The sequence below is a fragment of the Heteronotia binoei genome, chromosome 6 (genome assembly GCF_032191835.1).
Source record: "Heteronotia binoei isolate CCM8104 ecotype False Entrance Well chromosome 6, APGP_CSIRO_Hbin_v1, whole genome shotgun sequence".
In the NCBI taxonomy this organism is placed as follows: domain Eukaryota; kingdom Metazoa; phylum Chordata; class Lepidosauria; order Squamata; family Gekkonidae; genus Heteronotia; species Heteronotia binoei.
Genome location: NC_083228.1, coordinates 122,442,807 through 122,467,727, shown reverse-complemented (window position 1 = coordinate 122,467,727; position 24,921 = coordinate 122,442,807). Strand labels below are relative to the sequence as shown.

Here is a 24,921-nt window from a genome sequence, read left to right as displayed (position 1 = left end):
CTAGCAGCATATAGTAGAGCAATTAAAGCCTAGTCTTGTTTTGTACATTAACTGGTAATTAAGACTACCAAGTAATTTGCCTTTATAAAAGTATACATTAGAAAGGAAAACACAGTTTCCTTGAAGGAAATTTTGCAGCTTGTTTTCATTTCAGAAACTGGAACTGCTCTCTGAACCAAGATTGTCTAAGCATATTATTCTAGTTCCAAGTATATTCATTTACTGAAGGTCACTTATTTGTGGGCAACACCACTGCAGAGCGCTCTGGGAAAAAAATGTATAAAAAAGAACATTTTCCCTGGAGAGAAAACAACCTCTCCCTCATTGGAGGGCCTGGGTGAAGGGGGGAACTGCCTGGATTGATTGTATGGGTTTTTTTGGCCAATTAATATTTGCAAGCAGCTGAATACTTATTACAGAATTCAGAAAAATGTGTGCTATGTATAAAATCAAGCAAAGACATTTTATTTTGAAAAGCCTAACATTAGTAATAACTAAATTAAAATATTTCATCACATGCATGTTTTGTACTATACTGCTCTTAAAAATGTCTTTATACAACATCAAAAATGTGCCCAAGGAACACCACAAAATGCATTTTTAATTTTTTTTAAAGATATGGTGGATCAGAAATTGAATATTGGCAGTGATTTATAGGATGAGAAACCAGAGTGGGGTTTCTATATGCTCTTCCACATTGTTTATTAAGGGTCCACTTTCCACCTTGGGCAAGAATAACTATTTCCATTGTGGTAAAATGGACAAAATGTTGTCCTACAACCAGGGAAACTTTGGTTCAAATTCCTTCCTGTCCATGAAACTGACAGGATTAATATTAAGGCTGAGAGACAATGACTTGTCCAGTCTAGTTCACAGGGCTGCTGTGAGAACAAAATGGAGGTGGTGAAAAAAATTTAGGCTGCCCTGGGCTGCTTGGAAGGCAGGTGAGATACAAATGCATGAATCCTTCATAGGTACTTCATAAGTTCAAAATTAAAGTTACAGAATTAAAACAGCACAAGTTTCAAGACTGTGCAAACTTGAAATTCTTGTTACTACTGAATTCTCATTATTTGTCAAAAACATAACTGCAAAAGAGGGACTGGATAGCTGAAAATGAAGTACTGCCACTCATCTTAAAGTTGCATATCCCAGTTATTAAGCTTCAGCCAAAACCATGAAAATGGTGGGAAATAAAAAACCTGTCCTACTTATGTCAGCCACTAATACACTAGCCTGCTCATTCTAAATCCCAGAAAACAGGCATTCCTTATATATGCAACAAGAATGCTAATTTAAGCTCTCCAGCCCTTTAGTCAAGTTATTGTCTGTCCCTCTAATTAACAACACATTTCTAAAACAAGAAAAGACAAGCTTCTATTATGCCTCCAAGGACAGGTTTGCAATATTCTATCCTTGTGTTGTGCAATTCCTCCAAGCCCGGAACAGAGGTAGGATTCACCTCAAATCCTAATGTTTATGAGCAAGCCTGCCAGAGAGTTCTGTGCAACTCAAAACTTACATTTGAACTGAATATGGGATTATATTTGTAGTTACGTTTTAGTTTATGGAAATCTCTTTCCTATTCTACTTCCGCTAATAAATCTGCCAAACAGACCACGAATGGAACCAGTACCTTTTAAACCTTTCCAGAACTAACATTTTGCTATTTTTCTACTTCTCATCTCTTTGTGACCTTGTAACTTCAAGAAATTATAAGGAAATTATACTGTAATAAACCTAAGTTAGCAAAATGAAGATCATTCTATAGTGTTATGTGCCAGCAAGTATACCTTATTGCAAAGTGTAGAAAGAATCTGGGCGGGGGGTGCTCAGCTGGATCAAACGGCATCACAAAAGGCAAAGTGTCATGTACACACAGCAGAGGGAAATCAAGGTACCCAACTCCTGAATGTTTTTTTAAAGCTCAAACTGTAACCAAGATCTTATAGCAGCAGGAAAAGTTCCAAATTCCATCTTTCCCCCCAAAAAAGTGACAATGCATTTTATGATCAGGTACAGCAGGATTGATAGAGAGATAAGTACTTACAAAGCACATTCTTGATCTAAAGCACATTGCGCACAACTCATTTGGCACTAAAAGGTTCTGACCAAAAACCAGATTTTCAGCAAACACTACATCATCTTTTAAAAGCAAAGCTTCATTCTATAACATTTCTAGGTCCAAAAATAGCAAACCTTTCCTAATCATCATGAAAGTCACCATTATATTTTGGTATCTGATCTCGTGATTATTATTCTGAGATAAAAACTTAATACGTTTTGACATTTGTATCCTCATCAACAAGGTAGTGAGGAAAAAGTAGACATATCCAGTTAAAAGGACTAGGCAGCAGGTGCTGTGAAAGACCTCTATCTGAGACCCTGGAGAACTGCTGCCAGTCTTAGTAGACAATACTAACCGTAATGGACCAATGGTATGATTCAGTATAAGGCAGCTTCAAGTGTGCTCATATACATGTGTTCAGCCTTAACTTTATATTTATCTGTTCTTTAAATATTGCAAGTGCTTACATATCTAAGTGCTATAAAAAGGTAAAACAATGCCTTTCACAAACTTCCAATGAAAACAGTCTCTAAAACACAAAGGGATGTAAAGACATGTTTACAGAAGAATTAATGGAGTGTTTGTCTGCACAACAATTCAGAATGTTTATAAAACCGGTTTTTCCATTTAAGATATATGCTAATTTAATAATTTAAATTTTATATAAAATAAATGGGGTATATTTCTTAATTTAGAAAGCAGGGCCATTTTAGAATAATTCAAAACTTCTGGTCACAAAACTCATGGGCTTTTTTTTGTTTTATAAAAATGCACACTCGCTTTGGAAACAGTTGTGAACCTAAGAATCTCTCACTCACCCTCCTCCCAAGGTAATTTACTGGAAGACTTTACAACCTGCCTTGTTACTACAATGTTCTCTACTTTTTTACCCACCCACCCCTTTCTGTTTTATCATGTGTCATGCCTCAGTTTTTGTTGCATTCCTTTCCAGTTCTGTAATCCTAGTTCTATTGCATTGTTTACTGGAGATCTTTCCTTTCTGATAGAGTTGTTCTTCATAATTTGCAATCTCCCTTGACCCTCAGTGGGAAAGGCAGGCTATAAATGAAGATTATTATTATTATTACCATTTATGACTATTTTGGTAGAACAGTTTATCCCCATGACACTGAAAATACAGAAAGAATTCATGTATTTAATTTGCACAATAATAGTTAATGATCTATCATGTCATTTATGCTGGTTAACTTCAAAAGTAATTTTTTAACCTCAATTCATTCTTTCACAGAGAAAAGTAGGCTTTAATGCAAAGTATTTCTCAAAGCATCATTCGTCCAGTTTTAGGAGTGTAGATTCTGACACATTCATATTATACAAGGACAATATTTTTAAAGCAAGACTTAAAGAAAACTAAAATATAAAATGTGAACTGTATAAAACAATTCAATTTCAAAGACATTTTAAAATTTAAAAATCACCGATGCTTATCTTCAGATTCTAAAAGGTAGCCAAGGTGCCTTGTAAAATATGCCCTTTGCTTCTTAAGTAAAGACACATTTGCAGTGTTGCTTTTATTTCCTTATTAAATGAATAGAACTACTATTTTAAAAGCAATGGGATGTTGCACAATAGTCACGCGTAGGCCAAATTGCTCCACCACAAAGACCTTCTCTTAGAGAAGTACAGCCAAGGTAAACTGAACACCAAACAGGGTGTGCACACTGAAGCAGCAACACAGGATGGTGCTGGAACACTGAACTCCCAATCATCCTCTATCCGGTTTGCATTCAGTGAAAGTCACTCTACCACTTGATGAAATGGCTCAGGAATGTCGCTATCCCACCATGTAATTAGTAAGGATTTGTAAGGTGTAATCAACCAGAACAGCAGCATCAGCAACACTAGTACTATAGGAATGAGTTTTTTATCCTTCCACATCTGGCAACCCAAGCCAAACATACATCATTATGGGAAGAGCCAGTAAAACAATCTGGAAACACCTGTCTTATATAGGGACAGTATGTTTCTTGTCAGCAGCTTGAGTTCAACGTTCACACTATGCAAGAATTAGGTGTTGGTAGCATCTTGCTAACAGCCAATCTTCAGCTCAAGAGGGTATTCTAGGAAAGTTGTAGAACTTCCTCCTTCTATGCAAATCTCTTGAAACAAGGCTTTGCAGGCCTCAAGGAAGCCTCATTTTAGAAATATGCTCTCTAGTCTCAGTTTGGACTACAATCTGAAAAACTGTATGGCTCACTTACTCCATACCAAAGTGTAAGGGAAGGTAACAAATTAAAGGGCAACAAAACTCAAACTGCCAATGCACTAAATTTATTTTATTTCATTCGATTTGTATCCTGCCCGCCCCTGCAAACGGGCTCAGGGTAGATTCCATCATAAAATTCACAATATTTAAAAACAAACTGACAAGTTAAATCTAAAATCAGAAGGTACAAGAATTCAAATCAATGGTTTAATGTTGGGCCATTAAATGCTACCTTTCTTCAGGAGAAGTCCATACCAAAAATGTGCTAGGTGCTGAACAAGATCTGTGAAACCCTTCCATTCAAATGTTCTTTTAAATACAAAAGAAATACCTTTCAGCCAGAATGGTAGCATAGAAAATTTAAAGGGAGAAACTACAGCAAAACCGCATTATATGACAGAAAGCATAATGGCAAACAAGATATTAATTGTGACTAATTCCAGTTAACTAACCAGTTTATGTCAAGATGACAGAGCAACTCCCTCTGACTCATATGAACTCTGCAGGTAGAAATCAGATCATATACTTCCAGGTAAAAGCTAACAGAACCCTAGAGACATAACATAACTATTTCCTTATTAGTGACCCCCAAATCCAAACAAGATGGTAGTGCTACTGATGAGTGGAAGGTCAGACCTGAAACTTAAGGCATCTGCTGTTCTGAATGTCATTTGGGAGCACTCCAGGACCCAGGCCTAGTGCTGGATGAAAAGGTGGCAACTGTGGTTAAGGGTGCCTTCTACTAGCTTTGCCTGCTTAGCCAGCTAATGACTTTCCTGGGCAGGAAAGATCTGCCCACTGCAGTACATGCCCTTGTTACATCTAGATTGGATTACTAGTGTATTCTACACAGGGCTGCCCTTGAAAAACCTTCAGAAACTTCAATTGGGGCAGAATGCTGGTGACAGGATGTTGATTGGAGGGGATCTTAAAGACTGAATCACTCCAGTCTGAGCTCATCTACACTGGCTCCCAGTTTCTTTCTGAGCACAATTCAAGGTGCTGCTGTTGACGTTAAATCTTTCATTTCTAACTTCGAAACAGCAAACCTGATGGACAACCTACTTCCTTAAAAATCTACCAGGCCATGTTTTAGGCATTTCTACCTTCAGAGATTAGGCACGTAACAGCACACCGTGGGCTTTTTCGGTCACAGCACAAAACCAAAGAGACACACCTGTTGCCATCTTCTGCCACCTGGTAAATACTTCTTTGTTTCAACTGGCATTTCCACAGTGATCCCTCCTCCCTGCCCTATGTTTTAATTGTTGTTTTTAATATGTGTACTTTAGCTAGGTTTTAACAGTTTAAGACTTGTTTTTATTGTGCATGCTTTTATTTTGTTAGCCACTTAAGTGGCCTTAAGTGCGGGCAGAAAGGTGGGATATAAATAGTGCAAGCAACAGTGTTTTACTTTTCCAAAAAAATAACCAGTTGTGCTACTACCTGACAGCTGAGCCTTCACTTGTTATAAGCAATGGACACCATTCAATTTTAACTTCTTTTCTAATAATTCTTTTTTACATTAACATGGAAACTATACTATACTATATCTAACTATATACTATACTATACTATACTATACTATACTATACTATACTATACTATACTATACTATACTATACTATACTATACTATACTATACTATACTATATCTAATACTATACTATATCTAATAACTATACTATATCTATATACTATAGATATATAGTATAGTATAGTATAGTATAGTATAGTATAGTATAGTATAGTATAGTATAGTATAGTATAGTATAGTATAGTATAGTATAGTATAGTATAGTATATCTAATAAGCAATTGAGATATTTCCATTTCCATAGACTGAAATAGAGCTTAGAAAGCTACTTTACTTTCCCTTTCCCCTCTTTTGGTTTGAAATGTACACTCACCTTAATGTTTCATTGTTCTATGATGTGTTGCTGCCAGATTCTTAGATTTTAAAACTTTTAAAAGCTTTTTGCCATAGATGATGTTCTAAGGTTATGGGCACAAATTGTTGACTGTCAAATGATCTGATAGATAAGAACAGATATACCATAAGATAAAAGGAATACTGCGAGCACTGTGGGTTGTTAGAAGGTCAGGGGCTTTGAAATGTTTACAATATATGCTACATGTTAAAAAGCAAATTAGGTGGACAAGAACATCACTAGGAAATACATGTCCTTTTGTTTTACCTAGACATGTAGCGAGAGCAATTAACAGGCAACTTTTAGTACCTTTTATTGGGTTCCCAAGCAAATGCTATCCAGACCAAATGGTCTTCCAATTTGTTTATTACACTATTTTGCCATTTGATCCTAACTTTGTATAACTTTACACTCCTATCCCACCAGCTATGTGTAGTTACGCTCACTATACCCCATTCCCTCATCTGAAGAAGTAGGCATGCATACGAAAGCTTACATTCTGAATAAAACTTTGTGGGCCTTAAAAGTGCTATTTGACTCCTACTTTGTTCTACTGCTTCAGACCAACACGGCTGCCCACCTGGATCTACTTCAACAACTGTTACCTTTACTAAAGACTTGGAGGAAAGAATAATTTAGCCTGTTGCTCTCTTCACTCCATTCATCCTTTTAGCAAAGGATAGTAAGGCCAATTCTGATGGCAGTCATAGGCATTCGTTTACTGTATTTACTTCATTTTTACCCCACTTTCCCCTCCAACAGGGATTTAAAGATACTGCTCTCTTCACCTCCATTTTATCCTTATAGCAACCCTATGAGGTATGTTAGGCTGAGAGTGTGTGACTGGCTGCAAGTTACCAAACCCTGTGAGCCTCCATGGCAGAGTGAAGATATGAGCCTGGATCTCCCAGATCCTAGTCTTTACACAATGCTGGATCTCCACTGCACACTTGTGCTTAAGAGGTCACTATGTTCAACAGATTCTGCTTTCCACCATATGAAACACATTAAAATAGCACACTGTGCAATAAACTTATCTCTGACCTTAATCTATGTTCTGAGAAAATAAGAATGTTTGCAAACCATATACATTTAAGCATATTTCACCTTTTTATTTGCTAATATGCATATTTGCTAATATGCTAATTATAAGCTAGCACGCAACCAGTTTAATCAAACATATAGAACAAAGATACTGTAAGTTCCCAATGAGATCAATTTTTTTAATAAAAAAGGCATCTGATGCAAGAAAATTACAAGAATATCATCTCATTTTGGCAGGTATGTAACTTATTTGTAAAATTGTTCAAGATGGTGAAAACCAAAGCTGATTGTGAAGAGCCCCAAGAGGACCCTTCCACAAATTGTGTAACAATGTGGCAAATGAAGTTCAGTATTGTTAAGTGAAATGCACATTGGGACAAAAAAAATCCCAATTTCAAGTATAGGGGTAATGGGGGTCTGAATTTGCTGAGACAGGGAAAAATATTATGTCATAGTGGATAGCTCAATGAAAGTGTCAGCGCAGTGTGCTGCAGCAGTGACAAGGGGAAATTCTACATCAGGGATTATTAGGAAAGGAACTGAAAATAAAACAGCTGATACTGTAATTTCCTTGAATAGATCTATGGTGCAGTCTCATTTTTGAATACTATTCCTGTTCAGGTCATTGTATCTCAAAAAAAGACACCACAGAGCTGAGAGAATGGAGGAGGGCAACCAAGATGATTAGGGAGCTGAAGCACATGTCCAATAAGGAGACAAGTAAGGGGATACATGATAGAGCTTTACAAAATTATGCATGGGGTGGAATGAGATGACCAGAATTTTTCTATGTCTCCCAGAATACTAGAATTTAGTGGCATACAATGAAGTTGACAACAGTAGATTCAGGACTGACAAAAGGAAATACTTTACACAGGGAGTGATTAGAATGTGGAATTCGCTGCCAGAGGCTATAGAAATGGCCAGAGGAATAAACAACTTAAAAAGGGGATTAGATAGATTCATGGAGGATAGGTCTATCAGTGGCTACAGGCCATGACTGAGGGGAACTTCCACATTCAGAGGCACTAAATCTCTGAATCCCAGAGCGAGGAGGCCACATCAGGGAAAGGCCTTGGCATCTATGCCCTGTTGTTGGCCCTCCAGAGGAACTAGTTGGCTACTGTGTGAAATAGGATGCTGAACTAGATGACTCACTGGTCCGATCCAACAGGGGTCTTCTTATGTTCTTACAGTACCAAGGTCAGTTTATTTTCAATTCCCAAATTATCTGATTTTTAGGCCTTTTGCAGTATGGCAAAGGCCCCTTGGCTGGCAAATACTTAAGCTCTATGATGATCCCATAAACAGAGAAACAAACTGAGTTACGTTTCTAGCCATTTCTTAAGAACAACTAATCAACCTTTTGGAACTCTTTGAGCAATTACCAAACATGTGGACACGGATGATTCCTATAGACATTAAATACTTGAACTCCCAAAAGGCTTTTGACAGTGTACCTCACAAAAAGACTCCAGACTAAGTTCAGCAGCCTTATGGATTAAAAATTGGTTAAAAGGTAGGAATTAGAAAGTAGGAAAAAATGGACAGTTGTCACAGTGGAGAAAAGTGGACAGTGAGATCCCACAGTGATCCATATTGGGGGACTGGTGCTATTCAGTTTGTTCACAAATGATTTGGAATTGAAGATGAGCAGCACAGTAGCCAAGTTTGCAGATCATACCAAATTACTTAGTATTGTAAAAACCAAGGTGGACTGTGAAGAGTTGCTGGAAGATCTCTCTAAATTGAGTGAGCAGGCAACAATATGGCAAACAAAGTTCAATATTATAACATTGCATATAGCTACAGCGCAGCTTCATTTGGGATTTTATCTTCAAATATTGTCACCATAACTCTAAAAGAATACCGCAAAGCTGGAAAAATTACAGAAGAGGGCAACAGGATGATTAAAGGGTTGGAGCAGCTTACCTATTAAGGAAAGGCTAGAGAGCTTGGGACTTCTCAGTCTAGAAAAAAGGCAGATAAAGGAGTATATGATAGAAGTTTTAAAAATGATGCATGGGACAGAGGAAGTAGAAAGAAATTTTTCCTCCTTTCTCATACTACTAGATCTCAGAGGCACCTGGCGAAGTTACTAGGAAATAGATTTAGGACTGACAAAAGGAAATACATTTTCACTCAACAAGTAGTCAGTCAGTCAGTCAGTTTATTGCGGCTCTAGGCCAATCAACAACAACAACTCAACAATAACAAGTAATTAAACTGCAGAATTCATTGCCATTGGACACAGTGGTGGAAATGAGCATAAATGGCTTTAAAAGCGGGGTCAGACAGATCCATGGATGAGAGGTCCACCAGTGACTACTAACCATGGTGACTGAATGGAATCTCCACAGACACAGTCAGCAAACTTCTTAATATCAGTCCTAGGAAACAGAATCAGGGAAAGCCAATGAGCCCCGGCCTCAATGCCTTGTTTGTTCTCCCCACCCCACCCCAGTTTAATGACAGCTGTGGGAAACAGACCATTGATCTGATCCAGTAGGGCTCTGTTTATGTTCTTAACAGACTCAGAATTAGCCACCAAGCAGGCCAGACAGAGCATGTGGCTTTGAATGAAGAATTCAAACGGAAAGTCACAAGCCCTGAAACTGACGCAGAAGTGGCAATGCAATCTTTGTCATCATTTCCTTTGGAAACCTGGGTCCAGGTAGAATGGATCAAGGGAAGCTACCCCTTCAGCAATTAGCTTCAATACTCTCTCAATACTCTCCCTAAGCTTTCAGAACTTGATTAACAAGCAGTTGCTCCTGAAGAGCTCATGCTACAATAGCATTCTTGTCTTAATGGTGTGAGGAGTAACAAAGAAGTTTACTATTCAAAGAGGAAATCCTCATGCCTTAGTACAGTTTTTAAATATCAGGTACAACAGAAAATATATGTTAACATTGACTGGTCTTTTTTAAAAAAACAAAGAAGAAGATGATGATATTGGATTTATATCCTGCCCTCCACTCCGAAGAGTCTCAGAGCGGCTCACAATCTCCTTTACCTTCCTCCCCCACAACAGACACCCTGTGAGGTGGGTGGGGCTGGAGAGGGCTCTCACAGCAGCTGCCCTTTCAAGGACAACCTCTGCCAGAGCTATGGCTGACCCAAGGCCATTCCAGCAGGTGCAAGTGGAGGAGTGGGGAATCAAACCCGGTTCTCCCAGATAAGAGTCCGCACACTTAACCACTACACCAAACTGGCTCTCCGGTACTGATACAGGCAGTGTCTTACCACTCAACCATTCCATATAGCTTCTACTAATTTTTATTATTTAACTTTGCTCATACCTCACCTTTCTCCCAAATGGGGATACAAAGTGGTGCACATTGTTCTCTTCATATCAATGATTCTACATCTTGCAATTACTATTATACAGTCTGGACACTTTGCAGAAATACCTCTATTATGCATTTGAACACCACAGACTTAAACAACTGGATCTCAGTTACCAGTGTAGTATCTGAGTATACTATTAAGATAAAAGATAAGAAAACCTCAGGTAACAGCTTATTAGTGAGCAAGACTAAACAGATGTCAAGTCCACATCAGGATGCATGAATCTCTGCTTCACCTCCCTTGTGCCTGCATCACCCTACCTGCTGTGTGATGAAACCTGACACTGCCAGAAGCACACCAAACACAAAAGATGCAGTGGCTATTATTTGTTCAAAGAACACTTGAGAGTCCTTTCTGAAAAGAACTACTGAAAGCAGATATGCGTATTCAAGAAGACACACATATTTCCTTCAAAGCTGCAATGGGCAGAACACTGAGTTTTTAACAAGAACCACCTTAGAAAAAAAACAGTCTTCCTATCCCTTCACACAGAAGGAAATACCATCTCTGAAACAGTACATGAACATGTTGCAGCAGGCACAGTCTAACCCAAAATACTTTCTTTCTTTAGTGTTAACTGCAAAACTTCTTGAACTACTAGTTGTAATGGCATTTTTAATTTTTTTTAAAACCCTGCGCGTATTGAAGTAAGGTACCTTAAGTATTTAAAATCACAGATTGTGAGAGGAGAGGAAAAGGGTCAAACATTCATTCCTAAAATATATATTCAAAAGACATTAAATCTATATATTCAAAAGTCAATACTAAAACTCACAGACATAAGTAAGGGGAGTGCTAATTCACACTCATTGTGAACTCTCACTGGTACACATATTATGATGGTCACTGGCCAGGAGTTTTTAAAACGCCAGGAGCACACACAGTGGATACACTGACAAGGTGCAATAGCCAATGTAAAAGCTGTGTTGAAAGGCAGATCCCTCTAATCTGAGGCACTAGAAATCTGCAAAAGGAGATGAACATGGCCAACATGGCCTGTGTGTGAACTTCCTTGAAGTATCTGTTTGGCTGACACAAGGAAAGAAAATATGATTGCTGGACCACTTAATCAGAACCAGTATACAATGGGTGGATTGCCATACTACATTTCTCCTACAAACAGGCTGTTCTGACCATCCTGGGGCAAATTCTTAAGCGGAGAAAGATCCTGTGCAAAGCAACCACACCGATATTACCAGGCGGCATTCCTATAATTGTAGCAATTGCAACCCTGCCATGATTACAGAAATTGCTGGTGGCTGTATCCATGAATTGAGCATTTACAAAATACACTTCTGCATAAGAAGCTATGCATGATCAGAGACAAGTCTGTCCTGCTCACATGTAGAAGAGTACAGCATGAAGCAATCTTGCAGTTTAATATGCAGAACAGTTTGATAACATAAAAAAGGGTAATGCAAAGCATAAATAAACTGCATATTTTCGCAGTTTCACAGAACAGTAGTAACCTCTTCTAGAACTCCAGCCTGCCTTTTAGTTTTCATCCTATAAATTCTAGCCAATGACTCATTCTACCACTTTGAGTCACGATAATTGATACTTCCAAGTATTTGATCAAACATCCAATGACCTTCTCAGATTAAGAAAGCATGGAGACCTTCCTGTAAATTGCTGGTTCCCAAACTTTTAGGTAAGGTGACCCACAAGTCCAAATCTACTTAGTATGGTGACCCATTCAAGGCTGGTCCAAGGTTTTTTGGTGCCCTAGGCAAATTATGACCTTAGCACCCATCTAATTCAGCATTCCATTTTCTACAGTGGCTAACAAGATATTTTTGAGAAACCAATAAACATCACACAAAGGATACAGCTGCCACCATTACGAACTCAAAGCGGCATTCCTATATATGCAAGTTTGTATATGGAGATTACATTCCAGCCTTTGACCTCTCCTTTTCCATTACTCCCACTAATCCCCCTTATGATTCTAAGAAACTCCCTCTAGTAGTAACCATTAGGACACGTTTTACCTGCTCAACATGTATATATAGTGAACAAGAAAAATATCAACTAATGGAAGATTCTGTTTCCAGGGTCAGATGTTGTTTTTCAAAATACAAAGGTACAAAGGCGGCTGGTCCACAACCCACCGTTGAGTCCCTACCCGGAGGCTTGGAAACACTGCTGTAACCAACAACACCTCCCTCAAACCCAGGGCAAATACCATTTTGTTTTACAGGGAAAAGAAGAAAGAATGGCTCAAAATGAGAGCTGCAATCAGTACTAGCATCCTTATCACCTAGCCAAGAGGCCTATAAGAACACCTTGCTATAAAAATGGAAGACAAGCTAGCCATATTAAAAATAAGCAGCAAGTCCCTTCGTTGAGTATGAGTAGCCACACATACACACAAGCAATGCTAGTAAGATTATCAAAACAAATTTATCATCTTGCAGTCACATTCTTCAAATTATTTGTGGCTATAATCACAATTAGAACTACATCTCTTTCTAGCAATACAGATCCCTGGGCTTTCCTATACACAGTCTTTATTTTAGTAACTCAAGTCCTCTGTTACTGCAAAAACTACCACCTAAAGCCAAAGAGCATCTTAAAAAATAATTTCGCACAAGCCAATTTTTCTCTCATTTTTCTTTCCCAGTAATATAGTTCCTTAATTTTGAGCAAGACTCACGACCTTATTTGACCAGAATTTCAGAACAGCTGGAGTTATTACGGTCATACATTGCGCACCACAACCTTTGTTGCAGATAACAGACCAGGCTGAAAGGAGACAATAATATTGGGAGTAGTGTTTGCATTATCCTCTCAGGTCTCTAAATAAAGCAACACAGCCACATCTAACTGGCGTGATGCATATGTAAAAAAACCTACACCATACCAGCATGCACACCATGCAGTTATTCTTCCTCTACATACTTTCAACTCCATACTTTTTTACTCGATGCCTCTTATTTCAAAAGGCAATCTCCGTTTCAGTTCCTCCTGTTCTTTTTCAAAGCCCCACAGAACAAACACTCCCACAGCTACACTGTGCTTCATTTTTGAAATTCTGATCTCAGTGTGCTACAGTCACCCTATGAGTAATCCTCCTACTCACATTCTCACCCCCCCCTCCAGCATTCTCTCAACAATTCTCATCCCAGAAACATTCTTCTTCCTCATATTGGATCACCTCATGATTGTTTCACTCACCTTATGCACCTTATAGGCAATGTGGCGAGTTCCCCCACTCACAAGCCATGACAACTGTTCCTATGCCATTTAACCTGCTAGTAGTTTAGCCCCTACTGCCCAACATCACATGAGATGTCCCTCAAGACACCTCTCATCCCTAGCTAGGGCTGATGCATCTCTCTCCAATAAGCCACTCTGCAAATGATCCTGGGTACACACACATCCCACCACAGGCCATTCACTGCAATCGAGCAGTGGTCTGGCCCCATGCTCCTCACCCCCAAAAGACATCACTGACGTCACTAACCCAAGATCAGCTTTGCAACCTCCACATTTACTTTTCACATCACAACAAGGCTGAAAAAGAAGCCCTGCCGGATCAGACCAAGGATCCACCTAGCACAGCATCCTGTTTACCCACATGCCTCTGATAGGCCTTGCCCAGCCTCCTACTCCCTACAAGTGGTCTTTGCAGGTACACTGCTCCTAGCTACAGAAGTTCCACACCTCCCCCATGGCTCACCGGTGCTGTTTGAATCCGCCAATGGTTTCAGGGGGTTTTTTTTGGGGGGGAGATGAAGAGCTTTCTAAACCAATGACCACCCCGTATCCTATAATCCCAAAAGTGGACAATGCCTGGTGTGACACTGCACCCCCCTCCTCGCTGGGAGTCTACTAGAGATGATCAATTTCATTCTTGAATTTTTGGTATTACTGATGGACAGGGTTGGGGAGGCTGGGGTAGAACACCCAAATCACCGCCTCGCAGGCACACCCACTAAGGTTGCCAGATTCCTCCGGACGACTAGCAGGAAATGGAGGGGGGGGCAGGGTTTGACAGATCCAGGTTGGAAAACTTCTGGAGATTTGGGGATGAAGCCTGGGAAGGGGAAGGTCCCCAGTGGGGTACAATTGCCATCAACTCCACCCTCCGAAGCATCCATTTCCCCCCAAGGGATCAGTGAAGTCTGGAGATGAGCTGTAATTCGGGGGGAGCCCCAGGTCCCACCTGGAGGCAGATGGGCATTCCTAACACCCCCTACCCCCTGCCTGCCACCCCTGCCAAACGAGATCTATACCAGCCCATCAGCTAGGGTTGCCAAGTCCACTTCAAGAAATATCTGGGGACTTTCGGGGGGGGGGGGGGAGGGGAGTGGAGCCAAGTGCAAGGGTGTGACAAGCATAAATGAACTCCATAGGGAGTTCTGGCCGTCAGATTTAGAGGGACTGCACACCTTTTAAATGCCTTCCCACCATTAGAAATAATGAAGGATGGGGTGCCTTCTTTTGGGGCTCATAGAATTGGACCCCCTGGTCCAATCCTTTTGAAACTTGGAGGGTATTTTGGGGAGAGGCACTGGATGCTATATGCTAAAAATTTTGTGCCTATACCTTACAAAAACAGTCCCCCTCCAGAGCCCCAGATATCTGCGGGTCAATTCTCCATTGGGAATCGACCTCCCTAGGGAATAATTCTCCATTGGGACTCGAACTCCATAGGGAATAATGGGGTGCCCAGGAGACATTTCCCTCCCCCACCCCCGCTTTCTGATGACCCTGAAGTGGGGGGGGGGGGTTTCCAACCCGGGGGATCCCCTGCCCCCACCTGGGGATTGGCAACCCTACCGTCAGCCCCTCCATCCCGCTGCCTTCCCTCCCACGCCCCGTCCCCAGCCGGCCGCTCACTCACCCCTTGTAGTACGCCTTGACTCGGACCTGGTGGGCGCTGTCCCCCCCGGGGCCGCCACCGACGCTGCCCAGGCCCGGGTGAGACATGCTGCTCCCGCCGCTGTTGCTGCCGCTTTCACGCTGAGTCGGCATCGCCCCCCCTTCCCCGCCGCTTCGCCTCGCTTGCTCCGGCGGCCCCGCCCGCTGGCGCGGTCAGCCCCACCCCGCCCCCGCCGAGCCGCGGAAGAGGAAGAAAGAAACACACCGGGGCGGGAGGGGGGGCGGAATGTTTAAGGAGGGGGGGGGGGAAGCGAGCTTGTCCTGCGCACGCTCGTCGCCTCGCGCCCCAAGCGAGCCGTTAAACGGCTGAGGGCGAAGCAGCGCCCGCTCGGCTCCGCGCTCCGAAGCCGCACGCGACCTAGCCCCTCCCGCGAGCCTGTGTGTGTCTGTGCGGTGCGCGTGAGAAAGAAAAGACTCGCTCCTCCCCTCCCCCCCCCCTTCCTTCGCCCAGCGTATCAAACTCCTGGGAAGGAAGGAGGCGAGGGAATGTGGGACAAACCACTTCCAAGAACCCCGGGTGAAGTCAAAACAATAAGGTGTTCTTGTGGGGAGGGAATTCCGAATGAAACAGTAGGAGGGCATTCAGACCTACGAGCATATCCTGTACCTGTTAAACCTGACCAAAAATACACCTTCCGATAAGTAAAAAGCCTGCCAGCCGATTTACCATTCTTTCAGACGTCACCTTTTTCTCGGCTACATTAATAGCTGGTGAATGGATTGTACCACTGCACACTTAAAGGGACAGAGGAAAGGAATAAAGGGGTCAACTTGTTTTAAAATAAGTCGGCTTGAGTACAAGTCGACAAACACCAGAGCCTTCTGCCCAAAGTTTAAAAAGGAAAGCAGAAGCGTGCGCTGAGCATCCTCTTATATGCAGAGTACAGGCCGCTTCAGCCGTAGCACGCGATTACTACAACTCCCAGAAAGCAGTGCCGCAGAGACTTTTGGGTAATGTAGTTCCCCAACAGAGCAAGCGGGTTGTATAAGCTCGTCAGCCTTCCGCGATGCCCGGGTTTGCAGCGAATGGTGTCTAGATCGTGGTGCTTTTAGAGTTTAATTAGCAGATATTTATTACGACTGCGGCTGTGATACGTATAGGTCGTAAAACCTAACAATGCGATTGGAATCAGTGGGTAGTATTAACCCTTGCATACTGTCTGGTGGCATTGAATAAAAGCGAAGTCTAGTGACACCTTGAAGAGTAACAACGTTTATTTCATCATGAGCTTTCATCAGTCGGAGCTCACTTCATGGCAGCTCATTCCAAAATAAATGTGGATAGCCTTTACGGTGCTGCTGGTCTTTTGTTTTGCTGCAATACAGACTGACATGGCAACCTCTGGAATTACTGTGGGATAGAAACAGCTCTTGTTTGAGGAACAGCTAGATCAAATATTCATTCATTCATTCATGCATGTGATTTATAGTCCGCCTTTTTCAAGGGGACTCAAGGTGCATTACACACAAAAGGAGTAAGCACAGTCAACAAAATGGGACATTCAATGCAAAGTGTACTAGGACGGTAGAAATCTATAACCAACCAGAATTCATTTACCCAAGTAAGTTTTAAAGAGGAAGAGACCAGCAGCACCTTAAAGACTAACAAAGTCTGTGGCTGGGTACGAGCTTTCGTGACTCGTCACTGCTCACTTCTTCAGATACAGCTACAATGAGTAAGCCAGTTTGTGGACTATTTTATAAAGTAGATTCAGGTAGATAGCAGTGTGGGTCTAAAGCAGCAGAACAAAGTTTGAGACCCAACAATTTTTATTCTGAGACCCACCAATTTTTATTCTGGGTATAGGCTTTTCTGTGCACACACACTTCTTCAGATACCTGGTACCCAGAATAAAACTTTGTGGGTCTTAAAGGTGCCACTGGACTCCAGCTTTGTTCATTTTGCACAATGGAACCCTATTACCTGGGCAAAAAGGCCTTCTTGAATAATTCAGTTTGACATAGTTAGAGGGGAAGCCTCCTGCGGCAAACCATTCCACAAGGCAGGAGCCACAACGGAGAAAGCGCAGTTGCTCACTTCGCCAATCTGCACATCCCATCTGCAGAAATCCCTGCTCGCTCAGATGAGTAAAGCTGTCACAGTTCCAGGACAAAAAAGTGCAGTTCCAAAAATTCAAGTCATTCAAATAATCATTAGGGTTTGTATAATCGATAACAATCTGCAAAGTGTTTGCTCCATAGCGCCAACCTGTCAAGTTACTAATCTAAGCCCATTAGGGAACACTTAGAGCTACCCTATACTGAACAAGGCTACTGGTCCATTGAGGTCTATTCTATCCAGGCCGGCAGTGGCTCTTCAAGGCCTAGACAGAGGTTTTTCACATCACCTGCTATCACGGTCTTTTTACTGGTGATGACTGGAGCTGAACATTTCTGAATGCCAAGCAACCACTCTAGATCTAGATCTGCTCTACATCTAGCTGCTCTAGAAACTCCGACTCCATTATATTGCCTGGTGCCAAGGACACTTCCTGCACACTCTGCTGCCCATTCTCCACAGTGTGTTTACCATGTGCCATGGCTTAAGGGAGTCATGGGCGACTAAGCTTTCCTGATAAGTGTTGTCAGTCAAAGGCATGGATAAGGGCGATGATAGCAAAAATAAATCAATTTTATATTCTTATCAAGAACCTTTATTCCACCAACTGTAGAGCAATGGCATGAAAAGATTTGGGAACATTCTGTTATACAAATTATCATACAATCTTTCAAATTCACCTATTGAACAATACGAATGCGGAGTAGTGGCAGTCTGGTATCCTCTCTAGTAAGTTACATGGCAGAACACAACATAGTTCCAAAATCACATTACTATAGAAGCTTAATTTATTTTTGAATATAATGTTTTCCCCTTTTTTGGAATGAATATTAATCTTTGTTTTCTATTGTATGAGCTTTAATGCTGAAATATCAAACATTAGCTTTATCTTCTGTGCTACTTCGTTGGAACTAAAATAAAAAACTTATATTTAAAAGAAAAAGAACCTTTATTGGAACAAACATCGGTAGATGCGTAAACTATGCACACCAGCGGTGAACGAATCTCGGGTTCTTCCAACCTCTGTTATAGAACACACCACCTTCCGTGCAAGAGGCTAGCGCAGCCCCGCCCCCCAAAACCGGGATCGAGTCACATGACCGCCCCAGGGTGGTCAGTCCCGTCCTCCCGTCCGAGAGGCGCATGCGCGCTGCCTCCCTGTGAGGGAGGTGAGAACATGGCGGAAGCGGAGTGAGGGCTTCGTACGCCAAGCGGGTGCGTCTGCCTCTGTGGTGGAGGTGGGGTGAGTGAGTGGCGCTGAGGCGCGGGGCGGCTGGCGGGCTGTGCGCGCGCGGAGGCGGTTTCCTTCAGGCGTATGAGGGCAGCAGGCCTGGGGCGGGGAGAAAAGCCCCTCGTTGGGCTTCGCCAGGTGATGGATGAGGCGCTGGGCCCAGGCAGAAGTTGAGCGGGAAAGGCTTTTTTCGTTAGCGCGGAGAACAACAGAGCTGCGCGGGAGGGTGGCTGTGCGGAAGCTGCACCTGTTGAATTTCTGCAGCCGTGCATTTATTTAAACGGCTGCCTTGCTGTAGTGCCAAGGAGGACAGCTTCCCCCACTCCCGCCTTTGGAGCCCCGCCGTGTCCAGCTCAGTTTAAGCGTGAGTGTCGCTGTCACGGGCATTTGTCCCTTCAGGGACGTCTGGCTACTCCCTGTGGGTTGCACTTGTTGGGCGAGGCTTCTTTTCCCTCCAAACGATTAGGTAAATACGAGTGTTACAGGTAGAAATCCAATAGGTGAGGCTTTCTCCCACTGTATCAACAGGTGTGCATGCACTGTCTCTGTTTTATTGCGCCTTGGTTGTCTTGCAGAAAAGTGGATGTATAAATAAATGAAACGGCAGCTCTGTAAGTTCTCCTCTTGTGTTTTGTTTATTGAAACCACTTCTAACCTTGTTTTTCTCACCATGTGATCTTTAAAAAAAAAAAAAAAAGATAATGCACATTTGGGGAAAGCATACATTTTAAAACATCTTCAATAAATGTAGACGTTTTAAAACAAAATCAACATAAGGAATAGATAAATTACAGCCCAAATCGCAGCATATCTGAAAAAAAAGAAGCTTTGCAGTCCTTTCAGAATGGGGGAGGGGAGAGAACAGCTCCTGATCATCTGTACAGAGATGGTATGAGGCCCAGATGTTAATGTACCATTTGAGGGACCGTAACATGACTGAAAGTGAACTGCCTATGTTCATTTGCAAGAGAATTAAAGCAACATTAATTATTTGAATGGCTGGTCCTCCTAGAAGAGAGCAGTAAGCCTCATGTAGATTTGTCACTTTGCATCTCTTTAAAGTAATAAAGACTGCTTTGCCAGACTGGGAAATACTTGCCAAATACTTGATATACCAGGTTCCTACCAGGTGATGGCCATTTAGTATTTTGATCTCCCCCCCCCTTTTTTTTTCTCTGAATGGTAAACACATGCACCTTGATACTGATGCCTTGGAGATTTAAAAAGCTTCCTTAGATACCGACTTCATTGCATTGCTTAAATAATGGTTATTGGGGTTGATGTAGTCTTAGATCTGGGAACTGAAATAGGTCATTTTACTGTGTTAATTTCATTTTGTGTGCCCACCTTTATAATAAAGCAATGTCACTCTTTCCTTGCTGTGACCAGTTGTCTTCTTGCTACTCTGAAATAATTTACTTAGACGTATCCTCCCCAGACCTGGAGATGTATGTCATCTCCTTTCCATTCTCTTTCCTGTTTTACAAATACAGAACAGCATGTGAAAGATTGAGATGTATAGTCTGCTTTAACTGGGACATCTCCTAGGGCAAAATCCGGAACACTATGTCACATTGAGCGTCACATTGGGGAGGGCCTGTAGCTTAGTGATGGAGCATCTGCTTGGCATTCCTCAGGTCCCAAGTTCAGTCCTTGACATCTCCAGTGAAGCAGTAGGTGATGTGAAAGACCTGCCTGAGACCCTGGAGATTTGCTGTCAGTCTGAGGAGACAATACTGACCTTGATGGGCCTGTGGTCTGATTGGCAGCTTTATGTGATTGGCAGGCTCACATGTCCACTGAACTGTGCATTTGTTTTCAGATTCAGATCACAGTGATATGCAATTCTTGTTTTCAATTCTCGCCAGGTAGAAGGATCAATCCATAGCTATGGAGAATGAACCAAGCACAACAGTATCTTCCACATGCACAACCACCATTACTACTACGTCATCTCCTTCTCGTACACAGCCACCTCAGATATCTGTCTATAGTGGCGCAGATCGGCATGCTGTGCAGGTATTTGACAGCTGATAGACAAAGGAGTGCAAGGGTATTGATATATGGAGGGTGTTTATAGGCAAATAACTACTGTGTTTATAGAAGGGAATTATTTCATGGAGGAAGGCCAACGGACTTTGCTGGCCTTACTAGCTGTACATGTAGCACTTCTATGCCTGCATAATGTGTGATCCCTGCATTGTCTTCAGATCTGACTAGAGAAAGTAAGGAAAGGAACTCATATGATCCTTAATCATTTGATTTTTGTCCCTCGTCCTTCTCTTATCTTTCATACATCTTTTTGCTGTTTCTCTAGTTTGTTCCCGTTTGTTTTCATGTGGAACATAAAACTTTGAAGAGGGACTTAATAAAAATTTGGTGACTTTTTTGCAACAATGCTTTGGGCAGGTTATATCCTTGATAATCTTATAGCATTGTCAGGAGAGAACAAGGCTGTGAACTATTTATATTGTGGAATATGATGTCTCATTTTATTGCTATAAAACCATTGAAGCTGGAAAATCATACTCACTGTACAGATCTGAAGAAGTGTACTGAGAACTGGACAGAGTTTTCCAGATCCCATGAACCTCTCTGCCTGCTACAGGGGATGTATGGCTGTTACTGACCCACTTTCTCCCCCCTGCAATCTTCCAAATAATGTTTAGCATTAAGAAACACATATGATGTACTTGCATTCCTCACTTCAACATTTTCATGGTCTGCTCCAGTTCATTAGCTGCTGTGTGTAATGGCAAGTGAAATGCTGCCTTAAGCAGTCCTCTAGAGAGGCAGCATATATATTAAAAAATAAATAAATGCTACATCCTTTAGGGTGCTTAAGCAAATAAATAGAAATAAAATTTCTAGCAGAATTTTTCAGTGTGCTTGTTTGCTTGGGGCCCCCTCCGTAGAAGGCAGCCTCCCCACTCTGGCTATGCTACATTCCAGTAAATTAACCTGTAGGAGATCAGAAGAAGGGAACAGAATCAGGGAGGAGAAGTAGACGCTAAGGAAGAAAAGAAATAAGGCTTGGATGAGAGGTAACCTTTAGAGCAGAGGAGGAGAGCTGTTGTAGTGGGCAGTACAGACTTTCTGGATGAGAGGAAACCAGGAGTAGTTTCAATAAAGGAGGTGGCAGAGCTACAATAGACATTGAGTTGTGTTTGGGCAATAACTTTGGAGGGGGATGAGAGTACAATGGGGTGAGAGGAAGATTATTTATTTAGATATGTATACCTTGTTTTTTGCCCCAATTGTAGAAAATAGGAAATGTATCTTCCGGTGGCATTTTCAGAAGGTTACATTCCACATATAGAGTGATCACCATGATTATCAAGGGCATGCAGGCCTCTATAAAATATTGTTCTGCCAGTACTCTAATAAAGTCTGATCTGGGATATGGAGGGTGGCGTTCAGTCACAGGTGCAAGGAGGACAGTAGTTTCTATATTGCATTCAGCATTTTGCCCACATCAGGTTGGCTGCCAGTCGTAATTGTTCCAAGGTTCTGGTGTAGTTCTTAGAAAAAGGTATAGTTCTTTGATGGTGGCAATTTTGATACAAATCTCTATTTTTTGCCATAGTAATGATGTTACTGAACGGTCCACAGGTTATTCAGCAGGCTTTGCATCGTCCTCCAAGCTCTGCAGCGCAGTACCTTCAACAGATGTATGCAGCTCAGCAGCAGCACCTGATGTTACAGACTGCAGCTTTGCAACAGCAGCATTTGAGCCTGGCCAGTGTTCCACAGGTGAGATGGAAATCAATTACAAAAGAACTCTTTGGGAATTAAACCATTAAGAGCTACCAAACATAGTAACAGGAATGTGCTTGTGTCCTAACTTAATGGTTGCCTGTAATTTTTTTTTATTCTGGGGCCTGAGCACTGGTTATGGCACAGCTTTGTGTGAGAATGAGCTCAGTTGTCCAAGAGCAGCAGTGTTCTCTATAGGGTTGCCACAACCCCCCACCCCTAGCAGGGGTGCGGGAATGTGCCAGATCCAGGTTGGGAAACTTCTGGAAATTTGGGGAAGGAGCTGAAGAAGGATAGGGACCTTAGCGGGGTACAATGCCATAGAGCCCACCCTCCAACGTATCAGTTTTCTCCAGGAATTGATCTCTGTAGTCTGGAGATGAGCTGTAATTCCAGGGGATCCCCAAAACCCACCTGGAAGCCAGCATCCCTAGTTCTATATCTATTACACCCTTGGGCAACCAGCCACTATTGGGTGTTAAGTAGGTAACAAACATTTGTGGTTTATTGCTTGTAAAGAGAAAGAACGGCATTCCCTATCAGCAAATATAATACTTATCCATTAATTAATGCTAATAGTGGGGAGGGCAGAATATAAGTTAAAGAAATAAATGATGGAGTAGTTTGAACTGTAGGTCTTCTGCAGCCCCTTGGGGAAAATGCTCTCCCCCAATATGAAATAAATGGGTGTCTGATGTTTGACATACATTCTAAGGGACAGTTGGAGTTTGGAACTGAATAGAGAGACTGCAGTTGCATCAGTGGCTCTGGGCTGGCCTAAGCTATCTTCAGTGTAGTGAAGTTGCATGTCGAAGGAGGAGTTCATAGCAGTTGCTTGTCAATGAAACACAGTTGATTATAAAGGTGTGTGGTTGGGAGAATCATGGGATTCATTGCTCACAAAGAAAAGGGCTGTTAATTAGGATAACTCATGATACAGTCTTGACTGTATAAAAAAGTATAAGTTAGGTTAACTGCATAGGTAGAGGGTCTAATGATAACCGCATACATAGCCATTTTGGGTCTTGGGCTGCCTAGTGAATGCCATTGAGCTAGATGTTCAATTTATCATATTCAACAATATTTAAACACTTTTTATTGCAGTGTAAATGACACATTTGACAGATGTGCTTGCTATTTAGGCAAACCTGTCAGGTGGGAGGCAGTGTGCATCCCCCAATGGCAGTGTCACTCAGCAGTCAAGCATGTCAGAAACCTCGGTAAGTATTTTGAACAAGTTGCCTTCTTTTAAGCCAGACTCTTTTAGTTACTGAAAGTAAATGAAGTCTGAATAACTATGTTGTGGAAACTTTGATTTTAACTCAATTTGCCTTTCTTCGAAATCTGAGCATTAATTTTTAAAAATATCTACCCTTAAGAGTTCTCTGGATGATCTCCTATAACTAGGACATGGTTCTTAGGTGACAGAAAACCAAGAAATGATCCTTGGAGATCCTCAGACTAATATGACAACCCTCCCCCCATCATGGTTAGGAGATTAATACTCACTGGGTTTTTTTGGCAATCTACAGTTGGTTATTGTGTGTGTATACACAAACACACACCCCGCTATGGTTTGTTCTCATATTTTCAAACCAGGAACCACTCTTGGTTTGGAGGGAAGAGAATAAAACATAGTTTGTGACTTGGGTGTTACCTAATTGCAGCTTGCTGCATGTGTAATTTCCAAGAACAGTGTGTGGAGAAGAGTGGAAAGTAACCAAGGGCATGAGCACAAAAATTTCCAGGAAGATTTTCCATAATGCCACTCCATTGTTATGTGCAAACCATACTTAAATTTGTCTTCAAAACTTTGAACTTCTGATCTTTTGCAAGGTTTTTGGTTGTGAATTTTGCCATAACACCATGGGGAGAAATTTCATGGAGGCATTTAAACAATTTTAATTTTTAATGTAGGATTCCTCCCTTTTACATTTACCATGGTAATATGAAAAAAACCAAACATTGTGTGTTTGTATTGTGTTTAATGTGGTGGTTAAAAAATTAGGCTAGATTCTGAAGATATGGGGTTGGATTCAAATTACTACTAGGAGAAGTCTACTAAAAAAACTACACTCCCACACTTCAGCCCACCAAGCGCCCCCTCCCCCCCCCAAAAAAAAATCGGTTGGTAGTGAGTTGGTTTTTTATTGCTACTTGAATGTTTTTAATTAAATACTGTAAGCTGCCTTGAGCCATGGGGAAAGGTGGGGTTTAAATCAAAATGCTGTTGTGGGGCAGGTGATCCTTAGGAACAAGAGGCTAACTGAAATGTCTTATCCCAAAAGAAAACTAGGAAGATTGTACAACATTTTCTGTATTTAAATTCTAGAATTAATATGAATACCAATTTATTATCAAAGTTTTA

The 24,921-nt window shown here is 41.6% G+C and overlaps 3 protein-coding genes across 11 annotated transcripts in view; 1 reads left to right on the top strand and 2 right to left on the bottom strand.

The window, feature by feature from the left end:
- The window catches only part of PRKCI (protein kinase C iota), a 47,654-nt gene extending 31,504 nt beyond the window's left edge, over positions 1–16,150 (bottom strand). The window contains exon 1 of one of the 2 annotated variants that reach the window (XM_060242497.1): positions 16,115–16,150. Coding sequence is in view for 1 of the 2 variants with exons in the window: in XM_060242495.1 (XP_060098478.1) it covers positions 15,470–15,600 (131 nt within the window). In the remaining variant the exon portion in view is untranslated. Of the gene's footprint in view, positions 1–15,469; positions 15,634–16,114 lie in introns of those variants that run through there. The other variant, XM_060242495.1, reaches the window with a different exon arrangement.
- The window catches only part of GPR160 (G protein-coupled receptor 160), a 302,729-nt gene that overhangs the window by 192,055 nt on the left and 85,753 nt on the right, over positions 1–24,921 (bottom strand). The window lies entirely within an intron of this gene.
- The window catches only part of PHC3 (polyhomeotic homolog 3), a 67,136-nt gene continuing 60,907 nt past the window's right edge, over positions 18,693–24,921 (top strand). For 2 of the 8 annotated variants that reach the window (XM_060242491.1, XM_060242488.1), the window contains exons 1-4: positions 18,757–18,817; positions 20,670–20,816; positions 22,410–22,550; positions 23,696–23,773. In XM_060242491.1, the coding sequence (XP_060098474.1) occupies positions 20,688–20,816; positions 22,410–22,550; positions 23,696–23,773 (348 nt within the window). In that variant the 5' untranslated portion in view covers positions 18,757–18,817; positions 20,670–20,687. Of the gene's footprint in view, positions 18,818–20,669; positions 20,817–22,406; positions 22,551–23,657; positions 23,774–24,921 lie in introns of those variants that run through there. The other 6 variants (XM_060242494.1, XM_060242493.1, XM_060242489.1 and 3 more) reach the window with 5 other exon arrangements.